This window comes from Rhincodon typus, chromosome 22 (assembly GCF_021869965.1).
Source record: "Rhincodon typus isolate 14 chromosome 22, sRhiTyp1.1, whole genome shotgun sequence".
NCBI classification, from domain to species: domain Eukaryota; kingdom Metazoa; phylum Chordata; class Chondrichthyes; order Orectolobiformes; family Rhincodontidae; genus Rhincodon; species Rhincodon typus.
This window is the reverse complement of record NC_063353.1, coordinates 28836087-28857578: the sequence shown is the minus strand read 5'-3', so window position 1 is coordinate 28857578 and position 21492 is coordinate 28836087. Positions and strand designations below refer to the sequence as shown.

At 41.0% G+C, this 21492-nt stretch overlaps 2 protein-coding genes across 2 annotated transcripts in view; one reads left to right on the top strand and one right to left on the bottom strand.

The window, feature by feature from the left end:
- Positions 1-21492, bottom strand: part of lrrc17 (leucine rich repeat containing 17) — a 43193-nt gene that overhangs the window by 17603 nt on the left and 4098 nt on the right. Inside the window, exon 2 of the mRNA XM_020527157.2 lies at positions 6545-7432. Coding sequence (XP_020382746.2) covers positions 6545-7295 — 751 coding nt within the window. The 5' untranslated portion in view covers positions 7296-7432. The remainder of the gene's footprint in view (positions 1-6544; positions 7433-21492) is intronic.
- The window catches only part of LOC109927212 (F-box and leucine-rich repeat protein 13), a 91937-nt gene continuing 86811 nt past the window's right edge, over positions 16367-21492 (top strand). The window contains exon 1 of the mRNA XM_020527161.2: positions 16367-16422. The gene's annotated coding sequence lies outside the window, so the exon portion shown is untranslated. The remainder of the gene's footprint in view (positions 16423-21492) is intronic.

Here is a 21492-nt window from a genome sequence, read left to right as displayed (position 1 = left end):
GTTCCAGAAATGAACTTAAAAAAAGGTGAAGGAAGCCCTAAGGACTAGTAACCAAAATAGAATAGAATTCATCTTGAAGTTTAAGAGGGAGAAGATTGAATTAGATATAACGGTATTAGAAGTGAGTAAAGGTAACTACAAAGACACGGGGGAAGAGGAGGCCAGAGTTGATTGAAAGGAGAGCTTAGCAGTTAAGAAGGTGGAGCAGCAATGGCAAGCATTCCTGGGGGTATTTCAGAAGGCACAGCAATAATTCGTCCCAAGGAAGATGAAACATACTAAGGGGAGGATGAGGCGATCGTGGCTTCATAAAGAAGTCAGGGACAGCATTAAAAAACAAAAGAAAAAGCATAAAATGAGATGAGGATTAGTGGGAAGCCAGAAGATTGGGAAGCTTTTAAACACCAGAAAATAACTTAAGAAAAAAAGTAGGGTGGGGAGGGGGTAAGAGAAGATGCAATATGAGAGTAAGCTAGCTAATAATATAAGGTTGCAAGAGGTTTGTTTTAGATATCAAACAAGTAAGTAAGGGGCAAGAGTTGACACTGGACTGCTGGAAAATGAGGCTGGAGAAGTAATAATAGGATACAAAGAAATGGCAGAGGAACTGAATAAGTACATTGCATCAGTTTTCATAGTGAAAAACACTGGCAGCGTACCAGAACTTCAAGAGAGCTGGGGGCAGAGGTGAGTGCAGTGGCTGTCATGAAGGAGAAGGTGCTAGGGAAGCTGAAAATTCTGAAGGCAGATAAATCACGTGGACCAGATGGACTACACCCCAGAGTTCGGAAGGAGATAACAGAGGAGACTGCTGGTGATCTTTCAGGAATCACTGGAGTCAGGGAGAGTCCTGGAGCACTGGAAAATGGCTAATGTAACACCCCTTTTTAAGAAGGGAGGGAGGCAGTTAGCTTGACCTCGATTGTTGTTAAGATTTTAGAGTCTATTATAAAGGATGAGATTGTGGAGTACTTGGAATTGCAGGGTAAAATAGGGCAGAGTCAGCACAGCTTCATCAAAGGGAGGTCATACCTGACAAATTTATTAGAATTCTTTGAGGAAGTAATGAGTGAGTTAGACAAAGGAGAGCCAGTGAACATGATCTATTTGAATTTACAAAAGGCCTTTGACAAGGTGGCACACAGGAGCCTGCTAAATACAGGAAGAGTCAATGGTGCTAGGGACAAGGCACTGGCATGGAGAGAGCATTGTCTGACTGACAGAAAGCAGAGAATAGGAATAAAGAAGTTTTTTTCAGGATGGCAGCCGGTGACTAGTGGAGTTACGCAGGGTTCAGTGTTCAGACCACAACTATTCACGTTATGCATTAATAATCTGGACAAAAGAACTGAGGACATTGTTCCTAAGTTTGCAGATGACACAAAGATAGGTGGATGGACAGGGAGAGTTGAGAAAGCAGGGAGACTACAGAAGGACTTGGGATGTTAGGCAGGTGGGCAAAGAAGTGGCATGTTTAATACAATGTGGGAAAGTGTGAGGTTACGCACTTTGGTAGGAAGGATACAGGTGTATACTATTTTATAAACAGGAAAAGGCTTCGGATCTCTGAAGCACAAAGGGACTTGGAAGTCCTACTTCAGGACTCTCTTAAGATTAACATGCAGGTTCAATTGCCGGTTATGGAGTCATAGAGTAATACAACATGGAAGCAGACCTTTAAGCCCAAACTGGTCCATGCTGACCATGGTGCCCACTCAGCTAGTTCCAATTGCCTGCATTTGGTCCATATAATTTTAAACCCTTCCCATCCATGTACCTATCCAAATGTTTTTTACATGTTGCTGTTGTACATGCCTCAACCTCTTTCTCTGGCAGCCCATTCCGTATGTATACCACTCTGCGTGAAGAAGTTGTCCCTGGGGTCCTTCTTAAATCTTTTCCCTCTCACCTTAAACCTATGCCCTCTAGTTTTCAATTCCCCATCCCTGGGGAAAAGACTATATGCATTCATCCTATCTAGACCCCTCATGATTTTCTACAGCTCAATTTGGTCACCACTCATTCTCCTATATTCCAAGGAATGAAGTCCTATCTTGGCCAACCTCTCCCTATTGCTCAGGCCTACTAGTCCTAGCAACATCCTCATAAATCTTCTTTGCACACTTTCTAGTTTAACCATGACTTTCCTATAACAGAGTGACCAAAACTGTACACAATACTCCAAGTGCAGCCTCACCAGCGACTTATACAACTGTAACGTAACTTCCCAACTCCAATACTCAATGCCTCGACCGATGAAGGCCAACCCTATGTACTTATACTCCTAGGTCCCTCTGTTCCACGAGACTCCTCAGGACCTTACCATTTACTGTATAGGTCCTAACTTGGTTTGACTTTCCAAAGTGCAACACCTCACACTCATCTGTATTGAATTGTATTTGCCAGTCCTCAGCCCACTTCCCTATCTGATCAAGATCCCTCTATAATTTTTGATAACCTTTCTTGCTATGAACATTACCTCTTTATTTTGTATCATCCACAAACTTACTAATCATGCCTTGTACATTCACATCCAGATCATTTATGTAAGTAACAAATAACAAAGGTGCCAGCACGGACGCCTGAGGCACACCGCTAGTCACAGGCCTGTCCGAGAAACAACGTTCAACCGTCACCCTCTGCTTCCTACCATCGAGCCAATTTTGAATCCAATTAGCTGGCTCTTCCTGCATCCCATGCAACCTAACCTTCATGAATAGACTGCCATATTGGAACTTGTCAAAGGCCTTACTAAAGTCCATATAGAAAGTTAACATTCATTTCCAGTCGGCCGGAATACAACAGCAGAGATATACTGCTGAGGCTATATAAGGCTTTGGTCAGACCACATTTGGAATATTGTGAGCAGTTTTTGACCGAGGAAAGATGTGTTAGCGTTGGAGGGGTTCTACTGGAGGTTTACAAGAATGATCCCAGGGATGAAGTTCTTGTCATATGAGAGGCCTGGATACACAACTGGCTTGATGGTGGGAAGCAGAGGGTAATGGTGGAAGGATGCTGTCAGACTGGAGGCCTGTGACTAGTGATGTGCTTCAGGGGGCAGTGCGGGGCTCATTACTGTTTGTTATCTATATCAATGATTTGGATGAGAATGTGCAAGGCATGATTAGTAAGTTGGCAGATGATACTAAAATAGACGATATCATGGACAGTGAGGAACATTATCAGAAATTGCAGCGGGATCTTGATCAGCTGGAGGAGTGGGCTGAGAAATGGCAAACCGAGTATAATATAGATAAGTGTGAGGTGTGGCATTTTGGAAAGTCATATCAAGGTAGGAGTTTCACGGTGAATGGTGAGGCCTAAGGAGTGTAGTGGAACAGAGGGACCTTGGATTTCAGGTGTACAGTTCTCTGTAAGTGAAGTCACAGATAGACAGGGCAGTGAAAAAGGTTTTTGGCATGCTGGCCTTCATCAGTCAGGGCATTGAGTATAGAAGTTGGGAAGTTATGTTGCAGCTGTTCAGGAAGTTGGTCAGGCTGCACTTGGAGTATTTTGTTCAGTTTTGGTCACCTTGCTATAGGAAGGATGTTATTAAACTGGATAGAGTGCAGAAAAATTTACAAGGATGTTGCCAGGACTCAAGGAACTGAGTTATAGGGAGAGGCTGGATAAGCTAAGACTTTTTTTCTTTAGAGCGTAGGAAACTGCGGGGGGATATTATAGAAATGTATAAGATCCTGAGAGAAATGGATAGGTGAATGCACTCAGTCTTTTTCCCAGGGTTGGGGAATCGAGGGTAAGAGGGAAAGAATACATGGGAACCTGAGGGGCAACTTTTTCAACACAGAGGGCAGTACGCAAGTGGAATGAGCTGCCAGTGGAAGTTGTTGAGGTGGGTACATTAACAACATTTAAAAGACATTTGGATGAATACATGGATAGGAAAGGCTTAGAAGGATATGGGCCAAGTGCAGGGAAATGGGGATAGCATTGATGGATATTTTGGTTGGCATGGACCAGTTTGGGCCCGAGGCCCTGTCTCTGTGGTGTAGGACTCGATGACTCTATGGATAGAGTGGATGTGGAGAGGATGTTTCCACTGGTAGGAGAGACTAGGACTTGAAAGCACAGCCTTAGAGTGAAGGGATGACCCTTTAGAACTGAGATGAGGAGGAATTTCTTCAGCCAGAGGCTAATTAATTTGTGGAATTAATTGCTGCAGAGTGCTGGGGAGGCTAAGTCATTGAGTTTAATTAAGACAGAGATAGTTAGGTTCTTAACTGATAAGGGGATCAAGAGTTACAGGAGAAGATAGGAGAATGAGGTTGAAAAACATATGAATCACGATCGAATGACAGAGCAGACTCGATGGGCCGAATTCTGCTCCTATATGTTATGATCTTACAATTCAAGATGGCAGCTCACCATCACCTTTTCAAGTACAATTAGAGGTGGACAATAATTGCTTACCAGCCAGGGAAGCCCACATCGCCTGAATGAATAGCAAACAGAATTATGCTGGCCAAAAATCTTGGCTTAGCCAGCAATGAACAAGTCCCCTGATTAAATCAAAAATGAGGAGGTATAGTTTACCCTTGTCAGTTATATTGAATTTCATTTTTGACTTTGATAAGAACTATTTCAATACTGTGGCACTGGCGAAAATCCTGATTGGAGGGATTCAAAAATGGACTGCTGGCAAAGATGTCCAAGGTTTTGAGAAGTATCAACATGTTTAAGGACTTGACAAAAAAGGGAAACTGGAGACAATATAGTGATTTACAAGGATGTTGAGGTGAAAAGGTTTTTTTTAAGGATAGCAGTTGTTCACATGCGTGGTGTATAAATGCATTATATTTTAGGACTATAACTTTGAATAATGATAGAGTTACAGCTTACGACTGCTTCTTTAAATTTTGGGTAATGGAAGGGCCATGTTTGCTGGCATCTGTTTAATAGTACCCTAGGTAGTTTAATTGTTAAAGATTAAAGGAAGGCTCAATTTGTTATTTTGGGGGGCAGATGTAAGGCATATATTGGAAGGCAGATGTAAGGTATTTATGCTAGAATATATTTCTCAGTTACAATAAGTAGACCCTAAGTCTCCCAAAGTACCAGAAAGGTATTATAAGTATCAAGTTCCAAACCGCTGTGTTGTCAATTATCCCTTTATTTACCGGATGAAAGGAAATCAGAATCAAAAATATCTGATTAACATTTCTGCTTCAATACGTCAATACAAAGCTAACGTATTTTCTATTGCAATACAGAAAAAGTAAAAGAAGCCATTTGGAATTAGGTTATGGATTTTTCTACACACAGCGAAACATCACAGATAGACAAATATTTGCAGTTTTGTCTTGAGTGGTCCGCAGCCAACTGAGAGATAGTGAGCAAATGAATTAGGCAGAACTGCACATTAAGCAAAGAAAATGTTGATTATCAATCTGCAAACAGACTGTTGATGGGAGCCCATGCTTAGAATGAGGATTCACTAATTAGTAATTTTAAAAAAGACTGGAAATTTTGGCCAGCGTGGATCGAGAGGAATATTTCGCTCCCATAAGAGGCAATTCTGGAATTGGAAGGTACTGGGCTAGGAATGTAGGAGGGAGGCCACCAGTTGGAGGCTGGGAGCATTGTGAACTATTTTCTATAAGAACTATAACTTTGTAGAGAGCATGGTATGTGATAAATTGTAAGGAATCTTTTATTTGTATAGTTTAACTCATAAGTTGCCTACAAAAGAAAATAATTTAGTGGGTTTTTTTGTCATTTGATGCAGTAAAAGCTTAAAATGTGAAACTTTGTCCAATTCTTTCAGCTATTTACTGAAAGTTCAAATTTCTCTTTTGAAATTATTGGTCTCTGTGGAGATTTTAACTGGTTAATGATGGTAGATTTAAATTCAAATTAAATTTAATGATGGTAGATTCAGCACCTGAAGAGAGAACATTAACAATATTTAGCTAACATAGAATCGGAGAATTCCTACAGCGTAGAAGTAGGCCATTTGGTCCATCAAGTCCACGCCAGCCCTCTGAAGAGCATCCCACCCATACCCACTCCGTCCCTGTAACTCTGCATTTTTCATGGCTAATCCACCCAGTGTGAACATCTCTGGATACTGGGCAGTTTACCATGGCCAGCCCACCCAACCTCCACATCTTTGGACTGTGGGAGGAATCCAGAGCACCCCTGGAGGGGACCACGCAGACTTGGGGAGAATATGCAAACTCCACGCAGACAGCCGAGGGTAGAATCAAACCCAGATTCCTGGAGCTGTGAGGCAGCAGTGCTAACCACTGGGCTATTGTTCTGCCCCTGGGACCAGGAAAGACAGATGGATGGGTCACAATTTAATGGGAATAAGTTTAAGAAGTTGGAGGTAAGTATCATTGGCAAAATGAGCTCCAAGTTAGTGGAGATTGCACAAAATCTAGAGAAAGATGCAAATTTCTGCCAGATACCATGATCATGGTACATTGTCTTAAGAGTTTCCATTGTATTGTAAAACCATCATTAAATCATGAAAGAAATTTCTGTGCAATATTGCTTGAAATTTGAAAGTCATACTGACCTTTATTTTGGCAATCGATTCTTGACTTTGGGAAAAGGTAGATATTGCATTTTGTGGAGTCAGCAGTATTTTGGATCGGTATAGGATACTCATCATTATCATCATCCTGGCAGAGCATGTTCACATTGATTGTCTTTAACTTATGACCAGAAAATCGTTTTGGAGCTTTGCATTTGGCCAGATTACCTAAATTTCGTTGACCAGGGATCTGCAACTTCCTGATCATTTGATCCAGCTTACAATTGCAATTCCATGGGTTATCATAGATGCGCAGATATTTTAGTTTAGGGATAGGCATAAAAACCTCCTCTGACATGAACTGTAATTGATTATGCTGCAATAATAAAGTATTCAGTTCATCCAATCCCTCAAATGCACCTTCTTCAATATTTGCTATAGCATTTCGTTGTAAGTCGAGGCTCTTCAAATTCTTTAATGTTGAAAACATCAAGGCCTTTAACCTATGGATCTTATTTCCCGCTAACTGTAAATGAACAATGTCCCTTGGCAAATTAGGAGGAATTGTAATAAGTTGCTTATCTTGACAATCCAATATTTTCTCATCTTCATACAAACTCTCACTGCATATGGAGCTTAGGAATTGATCAAATCTTTTGACGTGAGTAGAGCGCTTTTTGAGACATTTCTTGCCACAGTCCCTCATTCTGTTTCCATGGCGACCATTCTTAATTTTCATGAACTCTACTGCTCTACATAGGAGTAGCAACAAAATAATCCTAATTACTTGCATCCTGATATTCAGATGGTTCCAGCAACTGAGTGATGATTTCGTAGTATACAAGAATCCAAAGACACGTGAGAACTAAGGTAGCCTCAAATAATTTGGGTTTTGGACTGACTTAAACCACTTGTTCCATGCAAGGCAGTCTGTGAAGAAAAAAAGTATAGTTACAAAACCATTACAGCAAGGTAGAAAAGCACAGGTTAGAAATGTGACTGAAATATAGATTATATAGCAGATAGCGTATAGCTGAAAAAAGACACGTTGACTTTGAATGAGAGATTTATTATGTATTTAGTGAAGTTATTAATTGTATTTCCAAACCACTTCCACAAAAGCAACCACACTCAACTTGCCTGTTTTAAATTTAAACAAAGCTTGACAGTTACCTGTCAGTCATTATTAATTTGATGCATTCTCCAAAAACTCTACTAATTAGAATCCATTTGCCAACCAATAGCCATTCTCTTTTCAATCAATAGAAAAATATTGATTTCTCCATTGGTATTTCTTGTAATTAACCTAATGAGTGAAATATGAAAAATTTTGAGAAACTGTGTCTTTTTTCAGCAATGCTCAAGTTCTGTACTCCCAAACTGTAAACAAGTAAAACAATAGGGTATTAAATTAACAATACATTGAGAAAATAGGGCTGTTATTTATCTTAGTCAATAGTGCGAAATGAACATTAACAAATTAACAGGAGTTTTCTAATGGCTTCAAGAAAGCCAAACCATTTTTGGCAGTGGCTGTATGCCAGGCCTGGAAAAGTGATTGAAGCAGCCTTAGCACCACTTATGATCAGGCCATCTAATTTCAAGAAGTAGTCTTTAATGAGTCATTAATATCACTGGACTGGTAATCCAGAGGCCCAGTTGAATATTTTGGATTCTCCTCATCAGCGAATCTATTTGACATGGGTTCAAATCTCACTACCAGAGCTGGTGGAATTTTAAAAATGCTGGGTGACTTTGAAACCATCCTTGACTGTGGAAACTCCACAGATCTCTGATATCATTTCGGGAAGATATTCCTGCTGGTCTGACCTGCATGTGACTACAGACCCACGGCAACGTGGTTGACTTTGAGATGCCCTCAGAAATGGCCTAGTAAACCACTCAGTTGGATCAAAAAAAATTTAAAGGAACGAATGAAATCAGACAGATCATCCACCACTGACTCAGGTAGCGGAAACAGCAATGGCGAACACATCCCTGTCATAGAACCATAGACTTATATGGGATGGAAATAGACCCTTCAATCCAACTAGTCTGCGCTGACCAGATATCCTAAACTGATCTAGTCCTATTTGCCAGCATTTGGTCCGTATTCCTCTAAACCCTTCCTATTCATGCACCCATCCAGATGCCTTTTAAATGTTGTAATTGTACCTGCTTCTACCATCTCTGGCAGTTCGTTCCATCCAAGCACCACCCTCTGCAAGAAAAATTTGTCCCTAAAGTTCCTTTTGAATCTTTCCCCTCTGACCTTAAACCTATGCACTCTAGTTTTGGACTCCCCTACCCTGGGAAAAAGACCTTGGCTATTGCCTCTCATGATTTTATAAACCTCTATAAGGTCACCCCTCAGTCTCCAACACTCCAAGGAAAACAGCCCCAGCTATTCAGCCTGACCCCATAGATCAAACCCTCTAATCCCGGAAACATCCTTGTAAATCTTTTCTGAATCCTTTCAAGTTTAACATCTTTCATACAGCGGGGAGACCAGAATTGAATGCAGTAGTCTAAAAGTGGCGTAACCAATGTCCTGTACAGCCGTAACACAACATCCCTTATACTGCTGTAGGAATTCACTAAATCCCAGCTGTCTCTGCCTGACGTAAGCCTTATATTTTTGAATAAGAAAATTTTTCTTGTACGTACTTAACAAATTCCTCTCCATCCAACCCCTTAACACTATGGCAGTCCCAGTTATGTTTGGAAAGTTAAAATCCCCTACCAGTCTAACCCTATTATTCTTACTAACCTTGCAAATTTTCTTAACACCTAGGTTTTTGGTTTGTGCCAAAATTGGGACATCTATAAGCAGCCATAATTAGTCAAAGTCACACAATTTTACTCTATAGAAAATTTCCCAGACAGAAACATTACCATCCCTGGACATGTTCTGTCCCACTATCAGGACCAGAGGTGCCAACATAATGGAAGGGGATCTTGCTACAAGTCCTCAACATTGACTCTGTACCCCGTGAAGTCTAATGGCAACAGATCAAATATAGACAAGAAAACCTCCTGTTGATTAACATGTACACCATCCATATCCCCTCATCTAATGAATCAGTACTCTTCCTGGTTGAACACCACTTGGAGGAAGGAGCAAGAGTAGCAAGGGCAGAGAATGTACTATGACCAGTGAGCTTCAATGTCCATCACCAACAGTGGTTCAGTAGCACCAATGCTTTCTAAGCTGATTTATGTCGTTTAGGACTCAATATGATACTGGATCGGTGGGTAGGTGATGAATGAACAATGAGAGGGAAAACTTGTCTTGGCCTTGTCCTCACCTTGTCGCTGATGCATCTGCCCACGACAGTTATGATAGGAGTGATGACTGCATAGTCCTAGTGAAGACAAATTCTCATCTTCATAGTGAAGATACCTTCAATTTTGTTGTGTTGCACTACTACCTAAATGAAATAGAATGCAAAGAGTTCTAGAAACTCAAGGCTATTCATCCATGAGGCACTGTGGGCAATTACCAGCACCTGAATATATTCAAGCACAATCTGTAACTTTGGCCTGGCTTACACCCACTCTGCTATTACTACCAAGTGAGGGGATCAACTCCTAGTTAACCATGCAAGTCAGCAAAGTTAAAAATGAGATATCAACCTAGTGAAGCTTTAACACGGGAGTAATCGCCAAAGAGCAGGAGCAACATTCACTAGACAGAGCTAAGCGATGCTGCAAGCAATAGATCAGATCCCAGCTGTGCAGTCCTGCCACATCCAATCATGAATGGTCATGGACAATTAAACATCTGCACAAATATCTCCATCCTCAGTGACAGAAGTGTCCGGCATATAAATACAAAAGGCCACACTGAAGCATTTTCAACCATCTTCAGTCAGGAATGCTCAGTGGAAGATTCACTTCAGCTTTCTCCTGAGGTCCTTAGAATTACAGATGTCAGTCTTTAGTCTTTTTGATTCATACAATGAAATATGAAGGCGGCATTGAATACTACAAAGTCTGTGGGCCCTGAAACATTCATATTATGAAGACTTGTGTTCTGGAATTAGCCACTCCCTGAGCCAAGTAACTCCAGTACAGCAACAACAGTGGCATCTATCTGGCAATGTGTGAATATTTCCTCACACATGTCCAAATCCAGCCCACCCAATTACTATCCCATCAGTTTGCTCTTAATCATCAGTAAAGTGACGGGAAGATGTTGTTGACAGTGCTCTCAAGTGGAACTTGCTCTGCAGTAACTGGCTTGAAGACACTCAGTTTGCCACTCAGCTCCTAACCTCATTACTATCTTGGTCCAGACATTGATAGAAGAACTGAACTGCAAAGGTGAGCTGATAATAATTGCCCTTGACATCAAGGCAGCATTTGTTACATATGGCATCAAAAAGCCCTTGCAAAGCTGGAATCAGTGAAAGTCGGGGGAAGATTCTGTGCTGGTTGAAGTCATACCTCATACAAAGGAAGATGATTGTGGTGTTGGAGGTCAATTAACTCAATATCAGGATATTACTACAGGATTTCCTAAACCACCTTCAGTTCCTTCATCAAAGATCTTCTTCCATCTTAAGATCAGACGTGGAGACGTTTCCACATAATTCACCAATGTTTAGCACTATTTAAGACTGCTCTTATACTGAAGCACCCAATGTCCATGTGCAAAAAGACATAGATAACATTCGGCTTGAGTTGATATATGGTGCAAATGTGATTTGCCATTGCCAGACAATGACTATTTCCAACATTCAGCGGCAGTACCATCAACAAATCCCCACCGTCAACATTCTCAGAATCTTCATTGACCAGAATATGAACCAGAACAGCCATACACATGTGGCTACAAGAGCACATTCATCTCTTGATTTCCCAAAATGTGTGTCCATCTACAAGTTATAAGTCAGGAGTGTGATGAAATACTCACCACATGCTTGGATGAGTTTAGTTACAATAATGCTCAAGAGGACATTTTTTTCTTTATTCATTAACAGGATAACTAGGCAGCATTTATTCCCCATCCCTAATTGCCCAGAGGGCAGGTGACAGTCAACCACATTGCTGCGGGTCTGGAATCACATGTAGGCCAGACCAGGTAAGATGGCAGTTTCCTTCCCTAAAGGACATCAGTGAACCAGATGGGTTTTTTGGACAGTCGACAATGGATTCATGGTCATCATTAGATTCTTAATTCCAGATATTTTATTGAATTCAAACTCCACCATCTGCTGTGACGGGATTCGAACCTGGTCCCCAGAATGGTATCTGGGTCTCTGGATTAACAGTTCAGCGATAAAACATAGAACACAGAACAGTACAGCACAGTACAGGCCCTTCGGCCCATGATGTTGTACCGACCTATTATCCTACTCTAAGATAAAACTACCTTGCTACCCTGCATTTTACTGTCATCCATGTGCCTATCCAAGAGTCGCTTAAATGTCCCTAATGTATCTGACTCCACTACGACCTCTCGCAGCACATTCCATGCACACACCACTCTCTGTGTAAAGAACCTATCTCTGATATCTCCAAAATACCTTCCTCCAATCACTTTAAAATTATGCCCCCTCATAATACTCATTTCTGCCATGGGAAAATGTCTCTGGGTATCCACTCTATCTATGCCGCTCATCATCTGAGGTCATCATCTGAAACCACTAGGCCATCACGTCCCCATAGGATGACACTATTCAGGGTACCTCCATTTCCCCCAGTCTGTAGCTATTTGGGATCGGAAGTATGGGGTAAGGAGATAGCCACTGATGATCACCCCCTGTCCTTGCCTCCAGCCCCTTTGTTCCCCCTCTCTGCATAAATATCACCCCACAAAACCTGAAAAAAAAAGCAACAAAAACAAGGTTGCTGGAAAAGCTCAGCAGGTCTGGCAGCATCTGTGAAGGAAAAAACAGAGTTAACGTTTCAGTTCTGGTGACCCTTCCTCAGAACAGGAAAGAAAAGCAGTTGCCTTCTCATTGTTTAAAACTCTAAAGCTTAGGCCTACAGTAACAATCTCTGGGACCCAGAAGCTGCCAATAAGACTTCAGTATCCAGGCTTGTGATTCACTGAAAAGCTTGCCAGTCAATTCTTAAATAGCTGATCGAAGCTTAATCCAGTGAGCTTTCTTGCTGGCCGGGGTGGAAAGTGGGTACTGTAGCTAGTAAGCATGTCACTGGCATGTGTCCATAGCTGCCTGAGGAAGAAATGCCATAGGTCACTGGTACTCAGAGTACAGCTGGAAACTAGGCACATGCTCAACCTGAGGCAGTAAAGGACTCCATGGTGTTGGTCATTAATAACTTCACCAAAATGCACAAGCTGACACAAGTTTGTGGAGACATTCTATAAACTGGATCGCAGGTTGGATGAGTCCTCCAACACTAGCTGTACTGTGCTATTCCAATGAATGTGCATCTGTCCGTGTCCATGGACAGATTGGCGGCTGCTTTAGAAAACCTGATCCTGAAGAACGTTCACTAATTGCCATAGATGCACACAGATACACGCTGCATTGCGCTAGCTATTAGTGCTCAAAACCGACGGCAAGGTGACAAGGGAATTGGACTTCACTCCAGGTGCCCCTTCTTCACAAGGAGACAGGGTGATGCCAATAGGCACCTGGTCAGAGGAAGAACTACATTCAGGCCCCACTAGGTCGCCTCTCAGGACACTCCGGAGGTGCATAGACCCTCCACTCCTCCATGATTTTCAACCCTATGCAAGTTCAAGCTGAGAAGGTGAGCCTTCATCTGGCCAGGACACTCAGCATACCTGGATGCTCCTGCCACAGATGACCTAAGGGATGTCCGTCCAAAACACCCAGGACCAACAGGCTCCAATACAAGGTAGGGTTCCTCCACCCCAACTACCTACCCAAGGAGTACATCTAGATGTAGTGAGAGGAGAAAGGAAAAGGAAACATTATGCAATACAACATTGCATTTGGAAATACAAATTCACTGTACATCATCACCTTTATGATTGACTGTTGTTTTAGCTGCAGCTACAAGAGTTAAGGTAGTGAAGGTAGCCATCCTTAGTTTCACACAATGTTATAACCCTGTCTGAAGGATGGCTATTCTTTCCATAGTGCCTATATTAGAACTAAATTTTATCATGATTGAATGAGGAAACATTAGAATGCTTCCATCAGTTTGTAATGTTGACTTTAATTAAACAACAGGATAATCTGCATTTGCATTTGAGATTAAACAGGGATACTTACCTATCTAGTATCAACACATTTACAGTAAATGAACAATGACTTCACCAAACTCAGTTTCATTGAAAGCTGTTGCCAAAGAAGCCCCATTTAAGTTACTGCATCCAGTGCTTCTGTGCTGTAGGTTGATGAAGGTGACATACCTTCTGTTAAATGTCCTAATTTTTCAACTCAACTGTGATTCTTAGATCCTTATCATCAAGAACCTGCCCTCATTGCATGCTCCAGCTATCCAGAGCACAGCCTGGAAGGATTAATATGTGCCCTCTGTCTGTACAGTACTGCACTGAACCCCTAGATCTGTGCAAGCATGGAAACCTCACCTTGAGACACCATATGGCCCTCAATAGCCGTAGTGGAAGCAAGTGTTGCATTGTATATACACTGGATCTCATGGTATGAAATGCTGACCACTACCTGTCTGCAGACTATAATGCCTGAAATGCTCCAATGGTTGACATTTTTGTCCCAGTGTCGTGGAACATCCACATCTGTCAACACCCCTATGTCTCGCTCATCTGAGGAATGTTCTATCGAAGGTGAAAGACTGTGGGCTTTCTGCATTTTTTACACATCATGAGGGGACATCTTACTGGACATTTTAGGAGGCTAGAGGTTGCTTCTGGTCCTGAGCTTCCATATTCATAGGTTCCTCATTAATTTCTGTGGCCTCTCAGAGTTCGGTGGCTGAAGAAATGAGAACAGGTGCTGTGCCTGGATCTATTGTTAATGGTTCCAATGGCCTGGGTGGGGAATATTAGATACGAAGCAGGCTTCTCAATAATATGGTCAGTTAGCAGACGCAACAGAGAAAAATGATATTTAACCATCATTCTCTATATATTGCTACATGGAGGCCTCCATGTGGGTAGAGGCTGGCGGTGACCATCAATGCCCTCTGTTCTCGCAGTACACTATTCTGCCATGCTCTACTGTTTCTTACCCTTACATGTTAAGTCCATAATTATTGACCTGTCTATAGTCCAGCATGCTGCCTCTAAATTCCACAATTGACATCCCCAAATTCTCCACCCCAGAAGTGGCCCATGTTAACCTGTATTGACTTCCACTGAACAGACATCCAAGACTGACTGTGGTCTAACTCTCTGATTGACTTGACAGCACCAACTGAAGACTGACCATATTCTGATTAATAGTTATGCAGTTCCCCAATTGATTTAACATTAATCCCCTGCAGGACTAGCAGTGGCCCACCCCACAGCAGATCAACCTGGCAGCAGCTTTGCATTGTAAGGTGTTGGAGAACTCCAAAGTGCAGTACTAGTGGACGACTGTACTATAAGCGAGATGGAAATGTGCCATGATGACATGATGAGACTGATGTTTTGTGGATGCTAACCTCCATGTTTGGAGGGTGCAGATGGCCACAGTCCATGGAGCATACTCTGAGATGTTGGGGAATGCTGGCCAAGATGAATGCCTAAGGAAGACATTGACAAGTTGCAGCTGCCAAGTACCGCTTCAACTTTCATGTCGGAGTTGGTGCCGTCTAGTTTCTTTCTGATATCTGGGAGAATAGCAACCAACGTATAAGTGAGGTGAGATTAGGTAATTGTACAACGTTAAGGCATTTAATTAGCCCACTTGCTGCTTACTTGTAAGATTCTCAACATTGAGGAAAAAAGGACAGATTTTCATTAAGGTTTCAATGACTAGTTGAGAATCTCATTGTCCCATTCTTGCCATATTTTCCTAACTGACCCACCATTATCCACATTTGTTTAGGGCCTGAGAAAATTCTGCCCTATGCCTTTATGATGCCCACATCAAGTTCAACAATCCATCCCCAAAACATTACAAAAAGTCAATGGCAACAATTATAGGGTTAAATGGCTAGCCATCTGAATGTCCATTCATTGAACACAATCTTTGTTTATGAGGAATTGAATATTCAAATTTGCCCTTTGATGGAAACTTTAATGAGAAACCATATCTAAACAAAACGGAAATATAGGCAGTAACATGTTTCTATTGATTGAATTTTTAATATGCCAATTGAGGCAATTGAAATGCATTTTGGAAAAAAATTGTTTTATAATTTCTAAAGTACAAAGTTTGAAGCAAAAGCTTCAATTAATTATACATTTCACATTAATATAATAGGTTTATCTATTGAATTTTCTTTTGCTTCTTATAGGTACAAATTCCCACAATGCACAAATAGATTTTAATTGTTCAGCCATTGGACTTAGACTATGGTAGGCATGATAGAATTAATTACATAGGAATAAAGTGTAAAATAACTATATTCTCCATCTTATCACACACACACCAAAGCAGATCTGCTTATATCGTTCTTCCTAACCTTTTTCCTGCTGTGACCTATGATGTAAACTGTGGGTTTTATGTATTTTAAAATATTATTTATTGTAATTTCGGACTTCTGGCTTTTGAATGATTAAAAGGTATGTTTTCTGTACATCTGAAGTTACTAATTGACTTGCTAGTATTTCTGTAGCCATGATAATTTCTTTTTAAATAGTTTGGTGCTTAGCTTTAGAGTGAATTGGTTTTGAGCACCACTAATTAAATTTCGTTTATTGGGAAACCCTCACCTCATTTATATATATACTTTTCTCATACAAAATAAATATTTACAGTATACTTTACAGTTCTTTATTATATATTTCAGGTGACTGTCGAAATCTGCAGGATCTAAATTTAACTGAATGTGCACATGTAACAGTAAGTCAAAAACATATTGCTCAAAATGATGATCCATGCTAACGTACAAATACCTAGCCAAGAGATAATTCTTTATTCTTGGAGGAAATTTAACTCCTCCACTACTTAGGGTGGTGTGGTAGCTCAGTGGTTAGCACTGCAGCCTCATAGCACTAGCGACCCAGGTTCAATTCTGTCCTCAGCCAACTGTCTGTGTGGATTTTGCATGTTCTCCCTGTGTCTGTGGGGGGGCATGGGTTTCCTTTGGGTACTCTGGTTTCCTCCCACAGTCCAAAAATGTGCAGATTAGGTGGATTGGCCGTGCTAAATTGTCCATTGTGTGCAGGCTAAGTTGATTATGGGAAATGCAGGGGATGGGTAGATGCTCTGAGGGTTGGTTGGACTTGATGGGCTGAATGGCCTGCTTCCAGCTATTCTGTGTTGAGAATTATGTAAATTAACAATTAAAGTACTGAAGCTTCACTTTCTACTGTTTTGAATTCTTTTCCTGCTGTTGATAACTTAGGCAGTTGAAATGCAATGAGAATCCCATTACATAAATAGAAAACTGACTGTGTTTTAATTCGTACATCAGCAAGCTGTAACTTTCCTACAAAATCAGATTGATAGCTATCAGAAGACAAAGAAGCCATTAAGATAAATTTAGAAAAGAATTTTCTTTTGAGGAGCAACAATTTTCCACTTTAACTGAGACCACCTATCATCATAGAAAATCGTAGAATCCCTACAGTGTGGAAACATGCCCTTCGGCCCAACAAGTCCACACCGACTCTCAGAGCATCCCACCCAGACCCATCCCCCTATAAATCACCTGTTGCTTTCCAATGAATTGGGCAACTGATGAGCAGCATAAAAGGAGAGATCCAAGAGTTAAAGTTCTCAAAATAAGTCTAAAGGCCTCAAAATTAGCCTTTGAATGCCCAAAACCAACTGAGGATTAAAATCTAGTTGTGTATGTCACTAGTTCATCTCACCAAATTTGCAGCTTAGCTCAATACTCTTTTCAGCCAGTATCTTTACTACATGTACATTCCAACAGGGACCTCTAAATATATGAAAGGAAAATGCATGACTGACTGTCCCATACCTGACCCTGAATATATAGCTCAATTACCATATTCAATTTTGTAAATTAGACCAAATAAGTTAGGCAGGCAAAGGATTGGAACCTAAATGTTACTGTTTTATTACTGTACTGCATCCATCCATTGAACTGTCAGAGGCATTGTATGCCATTTTTGTTCTTAATGCTCAAATATATGAAATAGAAACAATGATAGACTTCTGCCGTACTCTGAAATGGCGCAGAAAAAGGTTGAGCCCTCGAGGCACCAGATATGATCACATTTTGGAAATTTGACTTTGTCTTGTAAGGGGGTCTTTACTTGGCACTTAGAAATCCTGCTGTGTTAGAGGTAATGATAATGGTGAGGGTAGGCACTCCTAATTCCAATAATCTAAAACGCCTAAAGTTCTTTTTTAAAATGTAGCATTTGCCCCTTTATGCAGAAAGCTAAAGGGGATAAAAGCAGGCTTTTTGGAGTTAGTGAAGTTTGGCTCTCTCCGTCCTGCCCAAGATGGCTGGTTGCTGCTGAAGCTTCCAACAGCATGGATAAAACAGTGCAAACAAATTCCCAGAGTGATGCCATTCCACTTAGCCAGCAAACTATGGCATAATTGGATCTCCATTATTTTCTTGAGGATGTAAAGGCAGTGCTCAAATGAACTTCAGAAGAATTTTGGTTTATTGATTTGCATTTAAGATCAACATTTTTAACATCTACTGGAATTATAATGGGGTTTCTATTATCTTCCTGTTGCCAGCCCTGCCTTGAAAGCCCACAGTTAAGCCTATAGTTAACCTGTGCATGTCACATTATCATACACATCTCTGCAGTCATTCCCTCCTTATTAGTGTCGATACCAATTTCCTATCCTCCTCAGCCACTGTTCTTCCCATCCAGCATGCCTGCAAAGGCTAATTTTTTCAACTAATTTCTTGACTTACTTTTTCAACCTACCATAGAATTAAATAAACTGCATAGCAGTAGGTTATTTAGCACAACTGATTTGTATCCAGTGCTAATAGTCCAAATGATCTTCCTCCCATTCCAATGACGTCTATCTAACTGCCCTAATCTTTTCTTACCCTTTCTTACATCAAGTACATCAAATGCAAAAACACTAACTGCCTCATCGCCCTATGTGAAAATTTCACATTTATAAACACTTTGTGGAAAGAAATTAGTCTTCAATGCTTTATTTGATCTGTTACAGATTATCTTACATTTATGTTTCCTTGCTTTGTGCTCGCCCAAAAGTATAAATAATTTGTGCATAATACCTTATTGATCATCTTATGCTCCTGAAAACCTATAACAGCTTTCCTCTCTTTCAAGAGAAATCTGCTAATTTTTCCATTAATTATATCCTCTCCACTATGGTAGTACCTCCAGTAAATATTTTCTGAACATATGCCATTGCTTCGAATTGTTTTTGTAGTATGAAGATCAGAGGTGCACACAGCATTCCGAGTCATCTACTTCTCTAGAATTAAAACTTGGTACTTTGGCATGATCAAGGAGTAAATAGCATTTTGTGGTTGTGACCGAATTGTTGTTTGCACGTAAACAAAAAGATGCTGTATTTGAGCTTTCAGAAATATTGTGTGGGCACAGTGGAAGGAAGTAGCCAAGGTCATAGGTGTCAACAATGTTATCCAACTTATGATATTTCAGGCCCAGATTTTTTGGCCATGATGGAGTGCCCCTGCATGTGTCATTGTCAGTTTTTGGAGGGGTGGGTTTGTGAACATGTTTCACATATGAGCGCAGCTTTTTTTTAAAAAAATTCATTCACAGGATTTGATCATTGCTTGTGGGCCAGCATTTATTGCCCATCCTTACTTGTCCTTGAGAAGGTGATGGTGAACTATCTTCTTGAACTGCTGCAGTTCATTCAATGTAAGTAGGCTCACAAAACCATTAAGAAGGGAGTTCCAGAATTTTGACCCAGCAACAGTAAAGCACAGTGATTTATTTCCAAGTCAGGATGGTGAATGGCTTGGAGGGGAATTTGTGGGTACTGGTGTTCCCATGTGTCTGCTGCCACTATTCTTATGGAAGATGGAAGAGGTCCTGGGTTTGGAAGGTGCTAAGGAGTCTTGATGAACTTCTGCAGAGTATCTTGTAGCTAGTGCACACTCCTGCCATTGCGCATCGATCGTGAAGGGAGTGAATGTCATGGTGCCAATATTTGTGGATGCAGGCTGCTTTATCATGGATGGTGTCAAGTCTTTTTGAGTATTGTTGGAACTGCATTCACCCAGACAAGTGGAAGGTATTTCATCACTCTCCTGCATTGTAGATGGTGGACAGGCTTTGAGCAGTTGGCAGGTAAATTACTCACTGCAGGATTACTGCAGGACACCTGTACTTGTATGCATAGTATTAGAAAATAGTTAGTCCAGTTCAGTTTCTGGTAACTCCTGGGATGTTGACAATGGCAGATTCAGTGATGCTGATTACATTGATTGTCAAGAGGTGATGGTTAGATTCTTTCTTGTTCAAGATGGTCATTTCCAAGCATTTGTGGGGCACAAATGTTACTTGCTTCTTGTCAGTCCAAACCTGGATATTGTCCAGATCTTGCTGCATTTGGACAGAGGCTGCTTCATTATCTGAGGAGTTGCCAATGATACTAAACATTGTACAGAACATCCCTACTTCTGATCTTATGATGGAGGGAAAGTCACTGATGAAGCAGCTGAAGCTGGTTGGACCTAGGACACTACCCTAAGGAACACCTACAGAGATGTCCTGAAGCTGAGCTGACTGTCTTCCCAACCACAACCATGCTTCTTTCTGTCAGATATTGCCAACCAGTGGAGACTTTCTTTCCCCCTGATTGCGATTTACTTCAGTTTTGACACACTCAGTCAGATGTGGCCTATATGTCAAGAGCAGTTTCACCTTACCTCTGGAATTCAGCTGTTTTGTCCATGTAATGAGGTCAGGAGTTGACTGACCATGGTGGAACCCAAACTGAGCATCAGTGAGCACTTAATAAGTGTCATTTGATAACAGTCTCAGTGACACCTATCATTTTGCTGCTGATTGACATTTACATGATGAAGAAATAAGGGGCCTGCTATTTGTGGACAGGGCAAAACTGGACTGCATGACACAACGTTGTCACTGAAGCAAAATACTGCAGATTGTAGAAAACTGAAATAAAAACAAAAATTGCTGTAGAAACTTAGCATCTGTGGAGAGAGAAACAGAGTTAATGCTTCAAATCAAGTCTCAAAATACATTTTTGGAATTCCAGATCTCCTGACTTTCTCCAGCATTTCTGTTTTTAATACCATATTGCTGGATAATTTCATGTCCCACGTGGGAAAGTGTGCCGATATTTGAACCCCACTACTCCTGGGGTTGTTACAGAAGTTAAAGATTTAGTCAAAATACTCAAAGTCCCCAAGTTACCTGCCTGATTGACGTTAACAGAATGCACTGACCAGGTTTCTGTACTTAACAAGAAATATTACTTATTACAAGAAATCAGTTCTAACCACGGGAAAAACAAAAATATGGATTAAAAACATGTAACTCTACTAGTTGAACTTATAACCCCTTCTCAAACCCCTACACAGACACATGCAAGATAGGCACAGAAAAACAAACAAAACATGGATATTGTGGGTGAAAAACAAAATATTGGGAAACATAGTTCACCAGCACAAGTTCGTAGGATTCAATGAGGTGTCCTCTTTTGTCTTTTTCAAGTCCCTCTGATAACTGATCTTTGTACCCAAATCCTTCAGTTTTTTTTGAAAATACCCTGGAGGGAATGAGGAGGGGTAGTTGACACATTCATTGTTCAGTTTCCCAGTCACTGGTTAAAAGCAACAGCTTATAGAAAGTGGTGGGAGTGATTATCTGAGATAGTAGGAACTGCAGATGCTGGAGAATCTGAGATAACAAGGTGTAGAGTTGGATGAACACAGCAGGCCAAGCAGCATCATAGGAGCAGGAAGGCTGACGTTTCGGGCCTAGACCCTTCATGAAG